Below are 17,486 nucleotides of genomic sequence, written 5' to 3' on the forward strand. Positions count from 1 at the left end.
TGGCTAAATTAGTTTCAGAACTGCCATATGCGACCAATAAATTACAATGAGATTGTTCCATGAGAAGGACCCTATGCCGCTAATCCGTAGCAGATAAACAGCTCAGAATGCACGGACAACAACTATATTCCTTACTGCAGGGTGAATTGGAACTATCGTACTGCTCTCTGCCCACTGCCTATTCAAAACTAACCGCTGCCCACCAGCATAGAATGTACGATTTTTAAAAAAATGTATTATACAATTGTGAAACATTTATTGCTCTTCACTGATGGGTTATGAACTTCTGAACTGGCTGCACATATTCAGCTGGTGCTGCAATAAGTGCTGAAACCTAGGATCTTGATTCATTAGTGATTGAACAATTTTCATTAGGAATTTCCCTCAGCTTTTACACAGGTTAAGTCAATTAGAGACACAAGAGACTGCAGATGCTGGAATCTGGAGCAAAAAAAAACAAACTGTTGGAGGAACTCAGCAAGTCAGACTGTATCCCTGGAGGGCAAGATCCTGATGCAAGGTCTCAATCTGAAACATCGACCATATCTTTGCCTCCACGGATGCCGCTTGACTTGCTGAATTCCTAAAATTCAAATTAGATTGTTTTCTATCTAAGAAAGTTTCTGTCCCCATTCACTTCAGTTCCACAAATAAGTTTAAAGTGAAGGGCAAAAGATGCAGGGAAGGTCAAAAGATACAGGGAACGATGTGAGGAAAAGCTTTTGGTACATGAAGTGGTGATGATCTGCAACCTATTGCACAGGAGGGTGGTGGAAAAGGAGAATTAGCTTCAAAGAAAAGCACTGTAGGGCTGGAAATTTGGAATAAAAACACAGCACGCCCGGCAGCATCTGTGGAGGGAGAAGGAGTTAAGGTTTCAGGATGATGACATTCCATCAGAACTGTTCTGGTGAAACATTAATTGTTTCCCTCTTCACAGATGCTGTCTAACTTGCTGAGAATTCTTTCTCACAACCTGGGCTCACTGAGATCAGTCCGGAAGCTGTGTTGGGATCTCAAGTTTGACTTGTCTGTGATGATTCCTCTGTTCAGAATTACTGGGTCACAAGGCAACTAATTGAAAATATACATACCAAAAGTGGAGGTTGTGACACTCCCCATCTCTGCCCCAGGAGGAAGGTTATCTTAACCAATTGTGGGGCTGACCAGCTGGAAGTGCCTCTGTCTTGATGATTAAATTACCCACATGGAAAGTTCATTACCTTGATCAGGTCACTGGGCAAGTTGTGAAGGCATTGGTTACTTGGTAGGGGGAGAAAGACCCTAAGATATAGGAGCAGAATTAGGCGATTCTGCCCATTGAGTCTGCTCCGTCATTCAATCATGCCTAATTTTTTTTTTACTCAACCCCATTCTCCCCATAGCTTTTAACCCCCTTACCAATCAAGAACCTATTAACCTCTGCCTTAAACACACCCAATGACTCGGCCTCCACAGCCCTCTGTAGCAACGAATTCCACAGATTCACCACTCTAGCTGAAGAAATTCGTCCTCCTATCAGTTCTAAAGGGACATCCCTTTATTCTGAGGTTCTGCCCTTGGATCCTAGACTCTCCTACTAATGGAAACATCCTCTCCACATCCCCTCTATCCAGGCCTTTCAGAAAGAGGAGGTCAATGAGTTTAAATTCTTCTGTGTGTGCTGGTTAACATTTATTTTTAAACAGGTTAATATTCTTGCTGAAATATTGGAAGCAAGTTGTGAATATATGGAATAGTGTGCTAAAAATAGTTCAGAGGAACACCGAGTTCCTCAGTGCTGCTCTTGTAGATCAACTTGTGTCTAGTTACAAATAACTGGAACTTTACAGATCACCCATAGCCTGAAACAGTCTACAGCCAGGGGAGGAGTAGGAAGGAAAATAACTACAAAAGTAGGGAATGTGGTTTTTTCCATTGATCGAGGAGATGTTAGCCTTATTGGTTAAGGCCAGAATGAACACTTACCTCTAACTGGTCCAGAATAAAGTGGTTCCCTGGACCCAGACCAAGTACTACGTACAGATTTCTTTAACACAATGCTATTAACATATTGGGTTTCTGCGACATTTTAATTGTTTTGTGGTTGCCACTATTGATACCAGATTTTATACATCTTGGATTTACTATAATTAGCTAAATTTAAATCCCCAGCAGTCAATAGTAATTTTAATCCGGAACTAGGCCTCTGGATTACTTAGTCCAACATTACTGCCAGTAAACTGATGTGCCTACTTTCAAATTATATTCAAGTTCCCTCATCAGACAGATAGGACTGGCTGATCTGAGCTAATTCCTCACTGCAAAGAGGAATTTCTCCTGGAGACAAATGGGGGAATTGTAGATAGAAAATGGAAGGTTTTCAGCTGTATGCTTTGACACTGTGGCAACGCAAAGAGTGCCAAACACTCTTTTCGCTCTCTGCGACAGTGCAACATGGCACTCTCATATCTGCAAAGACAAAAGAAAGCAGTTTAACAAACGTGAAAACCCCAGTTTCCTTCAATTAGTCTGAAGGCAAACCACAACACCATCAATATGGAACAGATCTGCAAGATAATAATCACTTTCCTGTCATTCCTAGCTGAGCCATATTTAACAGCATGCCACATACAAATTGAAAATAAATACGGTACGAGATGGAAGGCATGAGAGGTGCAATGTTAAGAGTGGTTAATCATATCGAAATACAACATCTGATGCAACGCACAAAGGGTGTTGTGTGTGTACACACATACACTTAACCTTAGATCTTGGCTGTCTATAGTAGTTCCAGTTAGGCTACAAGAATGGTTGGAATGTGAAATGGGAATATAACCAAACATATTCCTCCTTGAAAATTCTTGAAGTAGTTGTAATATAATTGTAATCAAAAGTACCGATGACTCTCGGAAAAAATACTTGCATGCTATCACCTTGCTGAAGACATGTTTCACCAAAAGAACCCACAAAAAGGTGTAGGGTTTGTAAAAACAATGTCGTGCTTGTTTGTTATTGCTCTGAGTAGTAAACAACTGACAGCTAGCCTACTTCATTAACCTAAGCTCAGTTAGGGAGTAAGTGTTAAGTTCTAGCCCTGCTTCAGCTTTTGATGAGTAAACCTGTAACATCTGTGTATCACTGATGGGGAACCACACTATTAGGAAGGAAGGAAGCTACAAGTAGGTAATGGAGACTTTGATTGATAACATTTATTAAGTGCATTGCAAGCTTAATTATAAAAGTATACTACTACCATATTGAACATGCTTTTACACATTAATGTGAAAAAGAAAAGAATTTCTGGAAGAAAAGCCTTGTTATTACATATTGATTACATTCTAAAATATTATTGAATTTACATTCATAAACTTCAAGAGTGGTAAAATTATACAGCGTATAGCATTGTGTTGTAAGGCCTCTAAAACCCTGCCTTGATCAATATATGGTAACTCAAGGTAAATACAAGTAGCCTCAGCTTTCTTGAATAGCAGGTTTTACCTTGTACTTGGGACCCACTCACTCTCGGGCTGGGCTAATTTCAGTCCAAATTGGATTTAAAAACAGACAAAAAAAGGTGTGAGAATGGTCACCTGTAAATCAATGTGAAAAGACACCAGTCTAGTGCAGGTTGGATTAACTCTAATTGAGGGATTCAAAATATTGACAAGGCAAGTTCATGAAAAAGATCTGCAGATATGTCTTTTTTTAAAAATTGTGGTGAATATTAGCACCAAGTGCTTTCAGAGAAATATCTCTCGGCTAGATAGAGAGCAAATGTCCCCTGCTCCAACAATGCATCTTAAACTCCTACTTTACAGCAGTAGACACACTCTACAGGCTGACCTCATTCCATTTTCCACTTATGGACTGAGCTAGTTTGCCACCTTGGCTGCTGAACAGTCTAAACTCATTTTGCATTGCAACCACAGTGTAGACTTGACCAGGGCTGGACTCAAGATCTTGAGTTAAAATGGGACAAGGTATTAAAAACATCCGGCCCAATGCCAATATTTATCCATTCTTAAAAAGCTTATTTGTGCATGGACAAATCCTTGATCACGCCACCATTGAACAAATTTATTCCAAAAATATTTAAATACGAAGATCCAATGTATTCCATGGTTGAGAAACAGACATGGAACACAGTGATTTAGATCAAGCAGAAATGAACAAAGCTATTTCACACCACCTGATTAACTCACACTCCTACCATTAGCACTGATATCCAAGTATGAAGAAGGGAAATTCCTTACCATTGCTATAGTTTAAGATGGGAATGATATGTTCTCAAAAGCAGCCATTCTGTACAGGTACATTCTTTTGACTGCAGGTATTTAATTTGGTTCTGATGAAATGCCATCCATCTGAAAGGGTTAACTGTTTCTCTCTCCACAGATGCTGCCTGACTTGCTGAGTATTCCCAGCATTTTCTGCTTTTATTTCAGATTTCTAGCATGTGTTTTCTGTTTTGCTTTGAGTATTTAATCAGTGCTCATTTTATAGAGACTAAAACTGCTATGGTATCAGGCTTTCACAGTAAAACTCAGTTTACTATTGATACTAAAATAACCACAAAGCTCCTACAGCAACATCACTTATTATGAAGTAATCAAAGCAGACTTTACTTTTTAAATGAAACCCTTTCTTAAATAAGTTTTTCCTTTTGCAATGAGGCCCGTCTAAAATTCCCTCTCTGAACACGAGGTCAACATGACTATACTGACCTTCGAGCCACCACTTAAACTTGGGTTCATGCATTTGGTCACACTCTTCAGGATTATTAAAGCCCTGACCACAATTTGAACGTATTTACCCAGGCAACCCTACCAGCGTTTACATTCGTAATCATGGGGTCAGGTTTGACCAGTGCAGTGTTTACATTATTACAGTTTCCCATTACCCAACCATCTGCCCCCATAGGTGGATTCCAGTGTTAGACTTGGTGTTTATCTGCACTGTAGGTCTTCCTTATTGAAACTCATGGGCAATGGTGAGATAATGCATTACTCAGTTTCAATTTCCATGTCAACTTGCAATGGAGACTAACCCTAGAAAAGATACTTAATGCAACAAATTTGCAACAATTAGACTTCAGTAAGAGAGACAGGGATCTTTAAATGTCTCTTGTGTTGTTCATGTATGTGCCACTCATCCCAGACACGAGTTTAATGGGCAATGGCCCAAACATATACATGCAGATACATGGTCACATTCAACTTAACCTGATGCAGATGGCTGGAATATGACAACTCAAACAAAACATTTGCTGGACAGTTTAGAAGGAAATCATTCTGGCAAAGTTGCTCACAGAGTAGTTCCCCAATCACATAAACTTGTTTGAAGAGGAACTAAAAATCATTTGGAAAGAAACTGAGATTTAACACCCCCCCCCCAACTTCTTGACATAGCTTAAAATGTTCACACATACGAGCTGCTTTTGTCACACATCATCAAGCTGCTGTACTGATTGGTCAGTGTGAAGTGCTAATCAAGTGACATACAGCCAAACCCTACAGTAGCCAAGTGAACTGCCAGTACAGAGATTTTTCAGCCAGTTTTAATGAGCAAACCTCTCTCTCACAGATTGGTGGGCGGACCTCAATAAGTAGACTAAACCATTGTCTCAAATCTACTGTACAGAAAATAGTAACATGTACTGCACATTAAAACCACAAACCAGGCATGCTCTGCAGATTGTTACAAGGTTGTAAATTTCTGCATGGAGGATTATTTGAGGAAATCTTGATGCTTAGGATGGTTTAAGTCAAGTTAGCTCCTTTCCACACATCTGATATGTTGTTACAGGCAAAACAGCAGGCACAAGATTTTATCAAATTTGTAGGTTTGATAGAACAAACAGAAACTCAAATGCTTTTGGAAATAAACCACATGCTTTGATAGAAGTCCTCTTTTGAATACTTCACACACAGATAAAGATATGCTGTATAATTGGCCAAGAAAACAGGTAGGAGGGCAATGTTTCAATATAGATTTCGAAAAATTCAACAGCATCACAAAGGAAGCAAATACCTTATGCCAATGTTCTCCTCATGAGTTCTTAAGTGTAGGGTTAAATGACAATGGGTTCATTTAGACTGGACAGGTTTTAGGATTGCGACTGCAGCAAACTATGAAGAATCAACTGTGTTAAATTTTTAAATGTGTGGCAAATAGTATTGGCTTTATGAATGAATGGCTAACAAGCTGCTCAGTTTTGACGTTCAAATATTTAGGTTAATGCTAGAACAACAGAAATGTGAAAACTGCAATGGCTAAATTAACAGTCCGCTCGGGTCTTAGAAAACAACTGTGTGCTGTGAATTTGCCCACCTTTGTATATATTACATTCTTAATCTTTGCTTTAACAAATGATCAAAGCGGAAGCATTCACATAATGTGTCAGACAAGATAGTCCATTAAGGTGTGACTATCAATCCATCACTAATGTAAACCAGTACCCTTGCATGGAAAAAAATTAAAAGTTATTCTAACCAAAATGTGTCATTGGAAAAACATACATACAAACTGTGGTCAAATTTTGAGTTTAGTTATGTCACTTTTTTGCCCCCATAATATTTTGCACCAGGTCCATTGGTAGAGGGAATACAATGGTGGAGTTCTTCTCAGCTGCGATGGTGGTGAGGGTCTGCAGGTAACGAAGCTGCAGTGCTGCTGGAGACTCAGAGATCACAATAGAAGCTTCCTTCAGGGCCCTGGAAGCATTCATTTCCCCTTCAGCTGCAATAACCTGCAAGAACAAACAGGGTCATTGGTTCACAAGGAATCAAAGAATAGGAGGCAGACAAACCATAGCTAGATAAATGGAAAAGCTTTCAGAAGTAGATGAAAATATAACAACACAAACAAAAGAGGGTAGCAAAATGCAAGGAGTGGGGAGTATTTTCACAAAAAAAAACTGCTTAAGGCATAGTTCCAATAAGTCTCCTTCATAGAGGTGATATTAAAAATGGGGTACGTGCTTGATACGAAAGGTGACGGAATGAATACAAACATCAATAATTTGCCAGAACTGGCATGTAATTGACAAATGATCTTCAATGTGAATATTTTTGGTCAAAGGAGTCCTTGTTCTCTGGGGAAAGGACTGTCTAAACAGAACACAGGAGCAGATGGATTTGAAGGTATTGATGTAAAAAAAATCACTAAAGAAATGGAGCAGGTTAATAGTGCCATAAAATAAACAAGGCATTGGGTAATTTCTCAAGGGATCGAATTGGAAAGCAGAGATGATCAGGCCTTGTTTAGAAACCACTTTGGTATTTTGAGAACAATTCTGGTCCTTACATTATAGCAAGAATATCTGGGAACTGAAGAAAGCACAAAGAAGACTTCATAGAACTAAGGGGTTATAGGTATCAGGGAAGGCGAATGGAGATCTTCAAGAATCTTAAAAGATAGAAATGGTTCAGGTTGCAAGGGAGACCAGAAATTGAAGTCAGAGATTTTGATATTTAATTAAAGTATTTTATTTCTGTGAAACATTTGATCATGGCTGTAACAGAGGCAGAAGCTGTTCCTACACGCGGCAAGTAGGAAGGCTGTCAAAGCAGAGCTGACTGGGGACTCACCCCCCCCCCCAAAGCACTTCCTTCAATCAACAGGAGTTACTTTATACCAGCTTCACTGTAAAGGATTTTCAAAAATGCCAAATTTAGGCCTACAGGAGAAAGTTGCACAAATATTCAATTGATTGTAACATGCAAATAGAGATAAAATCTATTATTTGTATGAAATCAGTCATCTATTCCCAGTTTAGGGTTGGACCCTGTACACTAGTCTCTCAGCCTCAACTTCAGAACAACCACTTGAACTGCCTAAGATGGCATCTCCCCTCTATTCATTGTGCCAAATGCCTGCCAGCTTCTTGCAAACTGGTGGCCACCAGATGTTGGGAATGCTCAATTCACCTGGCTTTGGATCTTCACGGCTGGTTACAGATCAAGAAAGGTCAGAGTGCACGCTTATGCGTGAAAGGAAAGCAGGTGATAACGTTCCCATTCTGCTCGGGTATAAAGTTAAAATCTGACCCAAACCATGGACAATCCAAAATCAAGTCAGGCAGTTATAACTTCCTCCCCAAAGTCAAGCATCTCTGCAACAGAACAATCACAAACTCGACCCGAAGTGTCAACCAGCCCTTTGCCTCCATAGATGCTGCTTGACCTGCTAAGTTCTTCCGGCAGTTTGTTTTTGTTTTTTTAATCACCAACATTCAGTTGATCAGCTTGTGATTAAACACCAAATATTGATTAAGAGTAGAGGACGCATGCAGCAACATCAAGCCAATCACCCTGCTGAAGATAAAGTGGAGGGAGGGCTGCTTCAGGTCTAGTTAGGGCTGTCCTGTCAGGATGTACACTCAACCCAAACATAACACACGTAATCAGAATCCATCAAGTTCAGATTGGACTGCCTGGCTCTGGTTTCTGCTGCCTTTGTAGTCCTTGATGGCAGAAGCAGCAGGTTTGGGAAGTGCAATTGCAGGAGTCTAGACAAGCGCAGTGCAGTCTAGATGCCACACACTGCAGCCACTGTGTGCCAGTGGCGGAGGAAATGAATGTTTAGGATGGTGACTAGGGCGACAATCAAGTGGGCGGCTTTGTTTTGTTTTGTTTCTTGAATGTTTTTGGAGCTGCACTAATCCAGGCTAATGAAGATTATTCCATCAAGCTTCTGCAGATGATGGAAAGGCTTTATTATTTCAGGAGGTGAATCACTTATTGCAGGATATTCAGCATTTCACCTGATTTTATGACCACAGCATTTATATGGCTCAGGGTATTGATGATGGGGACTTGGTGATGTAATGCCATCAAATAACAAGGGTAGATAGTTAGATTTTCTTTTGTTATAGGGATGGTCATCGCCTGGCATTTGTGGCATGAATGTTACTCACCACTTCTCAGCCCACACCTGAACGTTGTCTAGGTTTTGCTGAATGTTTCATTTGCTGAGGTGTTGGAAATGGAATTGATATTGTTCACCGACAATCTCACATATCCACTTCTAACCATATGATGGAAGCAGCTGAAGGTTGTTGGGCCTAGGCACTACCCTAAGGAACTCCTGCTGGGATGCACTGGGATTGAAATGATTGACCTCCAACAACCATCACCTTCCTTTACATGAGGTTTGCCACCGACTTTTGGAGCGATTTCCCCTTGATGACCGTTTTTGCTGCCTTGCTATCACGAGCAGTCACTTTCACTTCACCTCTGGAATTTAGCTCTTTGACCCATGTTTGGACCAAACCTAGAGAGATCTGCAACTGAATGGTGCTGGCAAAACCCAAATGGGGCATGAGTGAGCAGGTTATAGGGGAGTATGTGCATTTGATAGCAATAATTGGGTGTTAATTAGCTAGAGTGGATTTGTCTTGCTTTTTACAGACAGGACATACCTGGGCAATTTTCCACATTGTCACTGGATGCCAGTGTTGTAACTGAACTAGAACAGCTTGACTAGAGGTGTGATTGGTCTTGAATCTTGTGCAAAGAAGCCTACCTCATCTATTTCTTTATAGAACATTGGAGTGAATCAAACTAGCTGAAAGATTGCTTTTATGATGGTGGGATCTCAGGAGAAAACTGAGATGTATCATCCAAATGGCACTTCTGTCTGAGCTCTTCAGCATTCTCATGTTGGGCCCAGTCACCACTGAGAATAGGAATGTTCTTGGAGCCTCCTCCTCCTGTTTGAATTTAACCGTTCACCACCATTCACAAATGCATCAGGTCTGCAGAGTTTTCATTTACTCTGGTTGGTAATGGACCACACAGCTCAGTCTATTTTGTGCTGTTTAGCAAGCACATAGTTCTGTGTTGTAGCATCACTTGGATGGCACCTCGTTTTTAGGTATGCCTGATGCTGCTCCCAGCATGCTGTCCTCACCTCATCATGGGACCAGGGTTGATAAACTGGTTTGACTGCAATGGTGGAGTGAGGAATATGGCAGGCCATGAGATTTCATAACCATCTCTTAACCACCAGGCTCAAGGACAGCTTCTTATGTTGTAAGACTACTGAACGGTCCCCTAGTACAATAAGATGGACTTTTGACCACAGCAACTACCTCCAATTTATGAAAAATACCAAGAAGATGCAGCTAATAACATGCAGTACAACATGTATCCTGCTAAACCGGTTTTAAACCAACAGTGTCAAGGAATCAACTGGTCAGCTACAGGCAACACAGCAAACTTCTACTGTCTCATTTATAAATGTCATTGCTAAAAAGATCACCTTTTCATAGCGCAAGTTTATAAATTCGGATGTTACGCAGGGAAGTTATTTAACCACTGACAATGCTGCCTATGGCATTGTGTACCCAGAACAAGCATTTCTTATAAGGCTACCAGCTATGGAGCTTGGTTACTGCCAGTTATCCCAGGAGAGGTGAATGTGTCATGTGACAGTTACATAAAATGTCTTATTGTCCAGTGCTGTGTATATAAATGGCAGTGTTTACATCAGCAACTTTTCGCCAAGGGGCATCTTAACTACAGATTAAAAAAATTCCAGGTTAATCTTAAAATAGAACATGTTCCAATAGATATTATATATAAAACAAATTGTATTTTGGGGGCAAAGAAGCACCGTGGCTTCACTCGAAACAAAGCCATTCTTAAGGAAAATGGTACAAATAAAATCAGTGAGGTATTAGGAATTACGCAAGTTCTTTAAAGGTGATTTTTTTCCCAGCTGGCAGATGGACTGAGACCAGGAAGTTCTTGTGTTCACTTGGTCTGCATCAAGTTGCCAAGGGTGATTAGGGAGCAACTTCAGAACCCAAGCTTTCGAGGAGGAGTAGGGCTGGTGGCAGGACAGAGAAGAACAAAAAGAGGCCAAGACTGCCACTCCAGTGAGCAAAGACAATGCTCAGTAATAGATCAGTAGCTGAGTCTTCTAATATCGGCAGCATGGTTCAAATACTGACAATTGGTGAGCCATTGTAACTTGATCAATCTCTTAAGATGACTTGGACGGGGAAAGGACAAGCATAAAAATTGAACAGCTTTGCTTACTTAGTAATAAAATTCACCTGAACCCTTGTGAAAACTAGAACACCCAATCTAGTCTGGTAGTTGGCAGCAGGTACATATATTCAATCATTAAAAAGGTGTGAAATATTCCATTAGACTATTGAAGAGCAGAGTGTTCTCAGCATCTTGGCCAACATTCCTCCTCCAACCACCACTACCAGGAACATTAGCTCATCACTCGTCTTATTTGCCTGACATGGGACCCATTTTGTATGGATGATCTTGTTCATCCATACAACAGCTTCAGAATACATCAGTGGGCATGACATATTTTGTTATGCTTCCAGAACTTACATTGCTGCAAGTACTTTCTATTCTTTACCAAAGTCTTGACACATCTGAAAAAGATGCCTTCCCACGGGAGGGAGTCATGGGGCAGTCCCCCCTCTCCACTTATGTCACTCCATTCTTCAGTTGATTAGGCAAATTACTCTTTGACCTCAGGCTTAGTTATCTTTCCCAATCTTGGTCCTAACACTCCCAGGGTCCTGTAAATTTTGTTTTTAAAAAGCAAGAAATAAAAGCTTTGGGATAATATCTGTATAACTTGAGACATGACACATGCAGTTTATATAGAAAAAGCAGGTGATTTTGAACTTACTGCTTACAAAGCTCCCCACTACTCAGGGTTCCTTATGTCACATCCATTGTAACTCAATGACCTGGGGTGGGTCTGGAGTCACAGATACACCAGATTGGCTTAAGGATGACAGGTTTCCTCCTGAAGAACATGGGTGGGACGAGATGGGTTTTTGTAACAATTTGGTATTCTTGTGGCTGTCATTACCACGATGTGCTATTGTTGCAACTAGCAGATTATTAACTGAATTTAAGTTCCACAGCTATCATGGTGGGATTTAAAGTCAGGTGTCTGGATCATTAGTCCAGGCTTCTGTATTATTAAGCGGATAATCATTTTTCATCGAGGATTTATTCACCAGAGGCAGCATGGAAGTAGCTGTTTGTGGTAACATTATTAATTTATGCTCTGTAAGATGATCACTCAACACCAGAATCCTCTTCTCTTACTGCAGACACCGAATTCACACACCTCCACAGTTCAAATGGACGTTATTTAGTAAGGTATAACTTTGATTTACTGACTTTATAACAAAACCTAACTTACTGCGCTTAATCTTTCTAATGTGCAGATGGGGTTTGCACTATCAGTCTTTCCATGATGGAATCATCTAATGAGAAGCTACCAATGTTTCCATTCTGTATCCACAATCTGCTGCAGAACAAACTTTCCTCTGGGTAAATACCTTTGATACAGAAATGTTTGCAATTTTGAGCTGCACCTCAGTTGAGATGCAGTTTGAGCATGACCTCCTTTGAGGTATCTAATTCTGGCAACCCAAGGCAGGCTTGAGTGTAAATAAATCCCAGAAGTCCCCAGCAGTCTATAATCTAATACTCAATAAGCAAAGTCCAAATACATCAGCAGCCAAAAGACACTTCACTCAATTCAAGCAGCAGTAAAAGGCCTGAGCATGGGTATTCATTTCAACAGATCAAAACTTAAATGGGTTTGCGACATGCATAAACTCCAAGAAATTATCAGACCCAATACTCCTTCACCTAACAATTTCAAGTAACAACAGATCAGCCAATAAAGATTCAAGGGAGTCCCTCATCTGTCAATACATATACATGACAGGACTATCAAGTAACCTTGTTCAAAGAAGCTTCTGCCTATCAAAATAGATTTGCTGATTCTGAGAAAATAGGACGTCCAAATACAGTGTTTCTAATTCAGCAGCAATTTGCCAAGAGAAAGAATTGCTAAACTATATTAATCTCTAGCCAATTAATTGCACAATTTAGATAAGATTGTTGAAGATTAACCGATATGTCCTGTCATGCTATTTGAAATTCCTGCTGTTTTTTTTAAGATACAAAATTGGGAGCTTTAGAAGATGCACTGGATTAGAACCACACAACTGGAAAGAAATCATTACCTGTCCAAATGCAGAGCAGTGAAATCAGTTAAATCCAAAACCAAAAATTCAGTCATAATGCCACACAAAATACCACCAGAACCACTCAATCTCATTTTGCTTACCTTGGCTCTGGCCTCCCTTGATGCCTCAGCCTCTGCTGCCATCGCTCTCTGCAGTTGGACGGGCAGCTTCACATCTTTGATCTCCACACGCTCAACCTTAATTCCCCATTCATCTGTGGCAACGTCGAGGGTAGTCTGTGAGAGTGTATCAAGCAGTGAGTTTAGTGGTGTAGAATCACCAAAGCTGCACAATTTTCTCTGGAAGACTGGAAATGCTTGTCACTAATAGCACTTAAAAGTAGCCAGTCCTACATTACACCAACACCAGTCTCTTAAAGCAAAGACACTACACAAAGTCCTTCCCCATCTTCAAACCTCATTTATACTGAGTGTCTAACAGAGAAAAATATCCTTAGGTTCTTTATAGAAGAATTATTGAACAAAATTTGACAGAGAGCCACATTTAGTCATTACTTAATTGCCTCTTCCCAAATGCCCTGAAAAGGCGATAGTAAGCTGCCTTCTTGAATCACTGCAGACCTTTCGATGAAGGCATTCTCAGAGTGCTGAAGGGAATTCAAGAATTTAGACCCAGTGACAAAGAAATGGCAAGAGGGTTAGGGCAGTATCTGATCTGGAGGGGAACTTGCAGATGGTGTCTCCATGAACCTGCTGCACTTGTTTGTCTAATGATTAAGGTTATGCGTTTAAGGAGTGCTGTCAAAGTAACCTTGGCATGTTACTTCACTATATTCTTTTTGGATGGTGCCCATTGAAGCCCTACTGTGCCAGTGGTGGAGGTAGTTAATATTTAGGGAAGTGCATGAAATGCAAATCAAGCAGGTTACTTTCTTGCGGACAGTGATAAGCTTGAACATTGTTGGAACTATACTCCTGCAGACAAATGGACAGAATTGAATCATACGCCTGGCTGGTGGTTGTAGATGGTAGAAGGGCTTTGGGGAGTCAAGAGGTGAGTCACCAGCTGCAAGCTGCCCATCCTCTGACCTGCTCTTTGGAATATTTGTCATATTTGTCAATAAAAAGTGTTGCTAGCTATGTTCATCATTTTCTTCCTAATAGCCATGTAGTGAGAAGAGAATGGAAGAAAATCTTAGATAAACCAACAGGGTGAATCTCGTCTCAGATTAATTGGATAAATTGTACTTTATATCCATTGTATGGAACATTTTGAAAGACTTGCACAATTACAAATAAAAGCTGGAGATAAAAGAATATGGTGAAAAAAAAAGCAGGTTGATCTGAAAGAAATAAAAAGAAAAAGCAACTTAAACAACTTGAATGATCTGATGCATTAATCACTTGTTTATCATGCTAATGATGTGTTTGTCACAGCTTGCAATAAAACCATTGAAAATTTAACTAAAAGAAAGTTAAACTCAACAGTGGATAAAAATATGCAAAGTTGGTAATTACTGGACTTTGAAACTGTTTTCAGAAATGTGCCCCTTCTATTTTGGTATTCTGACCTCATCCAATAAAGTGATAAACACTCCTGTGATGAGGATCAAACACTATGATGAAACAAAAGAAATAGCCGATTTTTCCATGTAGTTACCAAGTCTAAATGTAGATACTATAAATCACATTGTACCGTAATTGCTCAAAACAATACTAGCATTACATAAAATGTAGGAATGGCTTAGGACTGTAACCTTAGGAGAGGCACTTGGTTATCTGGATGGATAGATTCAAACAATGACTGAAGGAATCTAATGTAGGGTAGCAAGTAGTCTAGAGGTCATTTTGGATCAAAAAAAATTAGATTTTTTCCCCCAAATCAATGAGAAGCTAGGACCTTCAGCAAGACTAAATGGCCACCGTCTCAAACCAATGAAGGCTTTTCCACAGATACAAATAGAAACCAAAAGGTTAATGAAAGATTGGACCAGCTCAAAAGGGTACAAGTTTAGGGTGAGAGAAATGACAGTCTGCTGTTCAGTAATGGTCACCAAATCTTAGGAAGGATACATTGCTGTTCAGTAATGGTCACCAAATCTTAGGAAGGATACATTGGGTTTGGGGAGAGTATAGGACAGATGCACCAGAATAACACAAGAGTTTAAAGGATTAAAACATGAAGGCTTAAAAGATTAAATCGTGAGGAATGGTTGAATTAACCTACTCTATATTCTTGAGATTATGGGGTAATCAAATTAAGTGTTTTAAAATGATAATAGGATAGAAAGGATAGATGCGGAGAAGTAGTTACTTCTGGTGTGGATGGGGTTTAATCTAATTGGGACTTTTGGAATGAGATCAACCAGTACATTTTCATAGTAGTGGAAATCTGGAATACCATTTTCCAGGAAGGCTGTGGATATGCTGGGTTAAACAAGATCTTGTTTGGAGATGAAATGGAGCAAATTATTTAAAATGATGAGAAGCATAGATATGGTGGATAACCAGAGTTTTTTTCCCCCCAGGGCGTAAATGTAAAACACTAAAGGGTGAGAAGGGGAAAATTTAAAGGATATTTGCGAGACTTTTTTTTTACATACATAGTGGGAGGTGGTAGAAGTAGATATGATAGCAACTTCTAAGAGGAATTTAGAGACATATGAACAAGCAGAGAATAGAGGGATACAGACCATGTACAGGCAGATGGGATAGGTTAGATTGGCATCATGGTTGGTGAAGACATGGTGGGCAGAAGGGCCTGTTCCTATGCTATACTATTCTATGTTCAAAAGGCAACGAGATGTGGATCAGCTATAATCTAATTGCAGGAAGACGAATGCTTTATGCCTTACTCCTAGTCCTTTGTTCTTGCCCACTGCTCAATATCCTAAAAACAAAACATTCATTGTTACAAAAATTCTTCTTCTTAAAATCAATTCTTCTTAGCATTTGCTGAGAAGCACAAGTTATTACATGTACGTCATATGATTGAAACTGCTGACATACTCATCCGCTGGTGTGCTCTGGGCTGGCAAGCTCTTTAATTAAAAGTTATGATGATCCAGACTCAATGTCCTATTAAATGTGCCTATTCTGTAAATCCTGTCCAACACTTGTTTTTGAGGGTTGCAGGGAATAAAGTGAGCACATAAAGTGAAATACAAAAGTGACCAGGATTATCAGAGGTGAAGGCTCAAAGATCAGTATTCATCTGTTGGCCCGAATGGCCTGTTTTAATGCAAAGTATATACTAAACAAAAACTCTGCAGCTGAACAGCTAAGTAACTAGCACCAGAAGCAAGCCCCCAAAACTCACCTGCATATTATGGGCAATCTCCTCCCGGTCTGAGAGAATCTGAGACAGGTTCTTTGTTCCAAGTACATTTCTCAAAGTGGTCTGAGCCAAGAGGCGGGTTGCAGAATCTGCATTGGTGATATTCGCAACTGCAAGTATTGCATTCTGGACACGGTAATACACAACTCCATCAACACTGACTGTCACAGAGTCCTTGGTGAGAATCTAAATTCCAAGGACAAAAAAGGATTCAAGATGCTTGGGAGTGTGGACAAAAAGACAACATAAGCTGAAACAACAACGTTCGAGGAAGTTTTATACAGCACTGGGTTTTTATATGACCTACCTCCTGAGGTGGAATGTCAAATGAAATGGTTCTCATATCCACCTTAACAAAGGAGTCAGTACATGGCAGGACAAAGAACAACCCTATAGTCAAAGGAGAGAGAAGAAAACAATTAGAATAGTTACAGAAACAGAGTCAGAGTCAAACTTCTTTTAATTTTGTTTAAAATGCAAGCATTACTCATATCTTATAAACACTAGGATGTGTAATTACAGCTAAGTGCCACTGTTATTGCTATAGATTGCGCAAAATTGTTTTAAGATTCACATTTTGATCATTATTTTACTTATTTACATTGAACACCAAACAAATTTTACACATCTTTGAAAGCTGTGGCTTACATCACCTTTCCTACAGGTTGCAAGAAAAAAAAGTGTCATATTTAAAAAGGATCACACACAATGTAAACAAATGTACACGCTTATTTCTATTAAAATTTATGGCAGTCAGAAATTCCCATCTCTGATGAAAATCTGCTATTTTCAAAATCACCCTTCCTCAATATGTGTGCCATTACACATATATAGCATTAAATATAGGCAAAGAGCCTGCAAGACTTCTCACTGTTCAGGGATTAGTGAGACAACAAAAAAGTTCAAAGAATGCTGCCCCAATGGGAAAGATTTCTCTCTCAAAGACTTCTGTCCTTATCAGGTGCTAGATGAATTAGTACTCCTGTATAAATTTAAACTTCTAAAAGTTTAAAAAAAAGATTGATATGTGACACACCAACCCAATCAATGTTCATTTAAGGTAAAGATCATTAACTTAAATCTTACACAAATTCTTAGGGAACATGCAGCAGAGTGGACTAAAATCAAATACTATTGGCCCATCGCGCTTGTGCTGGCTCTTTGTACAAGGGATGCAATT

At 39.7% G+C, this 17,486-nt stretch overlaps 1 protein-coding gene across 2 annotated transcripts in view; it reads right to left on the reverse strand.

Annotated features, from left to right (window-relative positions):
* Positions 1-3,166: 3,166 nt before the first annotated feature.
* Positions 3,167-17,486, reverse strand: part of stom (stomatin) — a 40,979-nt gene continuing 26,659 nt past the window's right edge. For both annotated transcript variants that reach the window (XM_052037067.1, XM_052037066.1), the window contains exons 4-7: positions 16,614-16,696; positions 16,289-16,492; positions 13,111-13,245; positions 3,167-6,730 (exon numbers count right to left, since the gene is read on the reverse strand). In XM_052037067.1, the coding sequence (XP_051893027.1) occupies positions 6,536-6,730; positions 13,111-13,245; positions 16,289-16,492; positions 16,614-16,696 (617 nt within the window). In that variant the 3' untranslated portion in view covers positions 3,167-6,535. The remainder of the gene's footprint in view (positions 6,731-13,110; positions 13,246-16,288; positions 16,493-16,613; positions 16,697-17,486) is intronic.

This window comes from Pristis pectinata, chromosome 23, assembly GCF_009764475.1.
Source record: "Pristis pectinata isolate sPriPec2 chromosome 23, sPriPec2.1.pri, whole genome shotgun sequence".
NCBI classification, from domain to species: Eukaryota; Metazoa; Chordata; class Chondrichthyes; order Rhinopristiformes; family Pristidae; genus Pristis; species Pristis pectinata.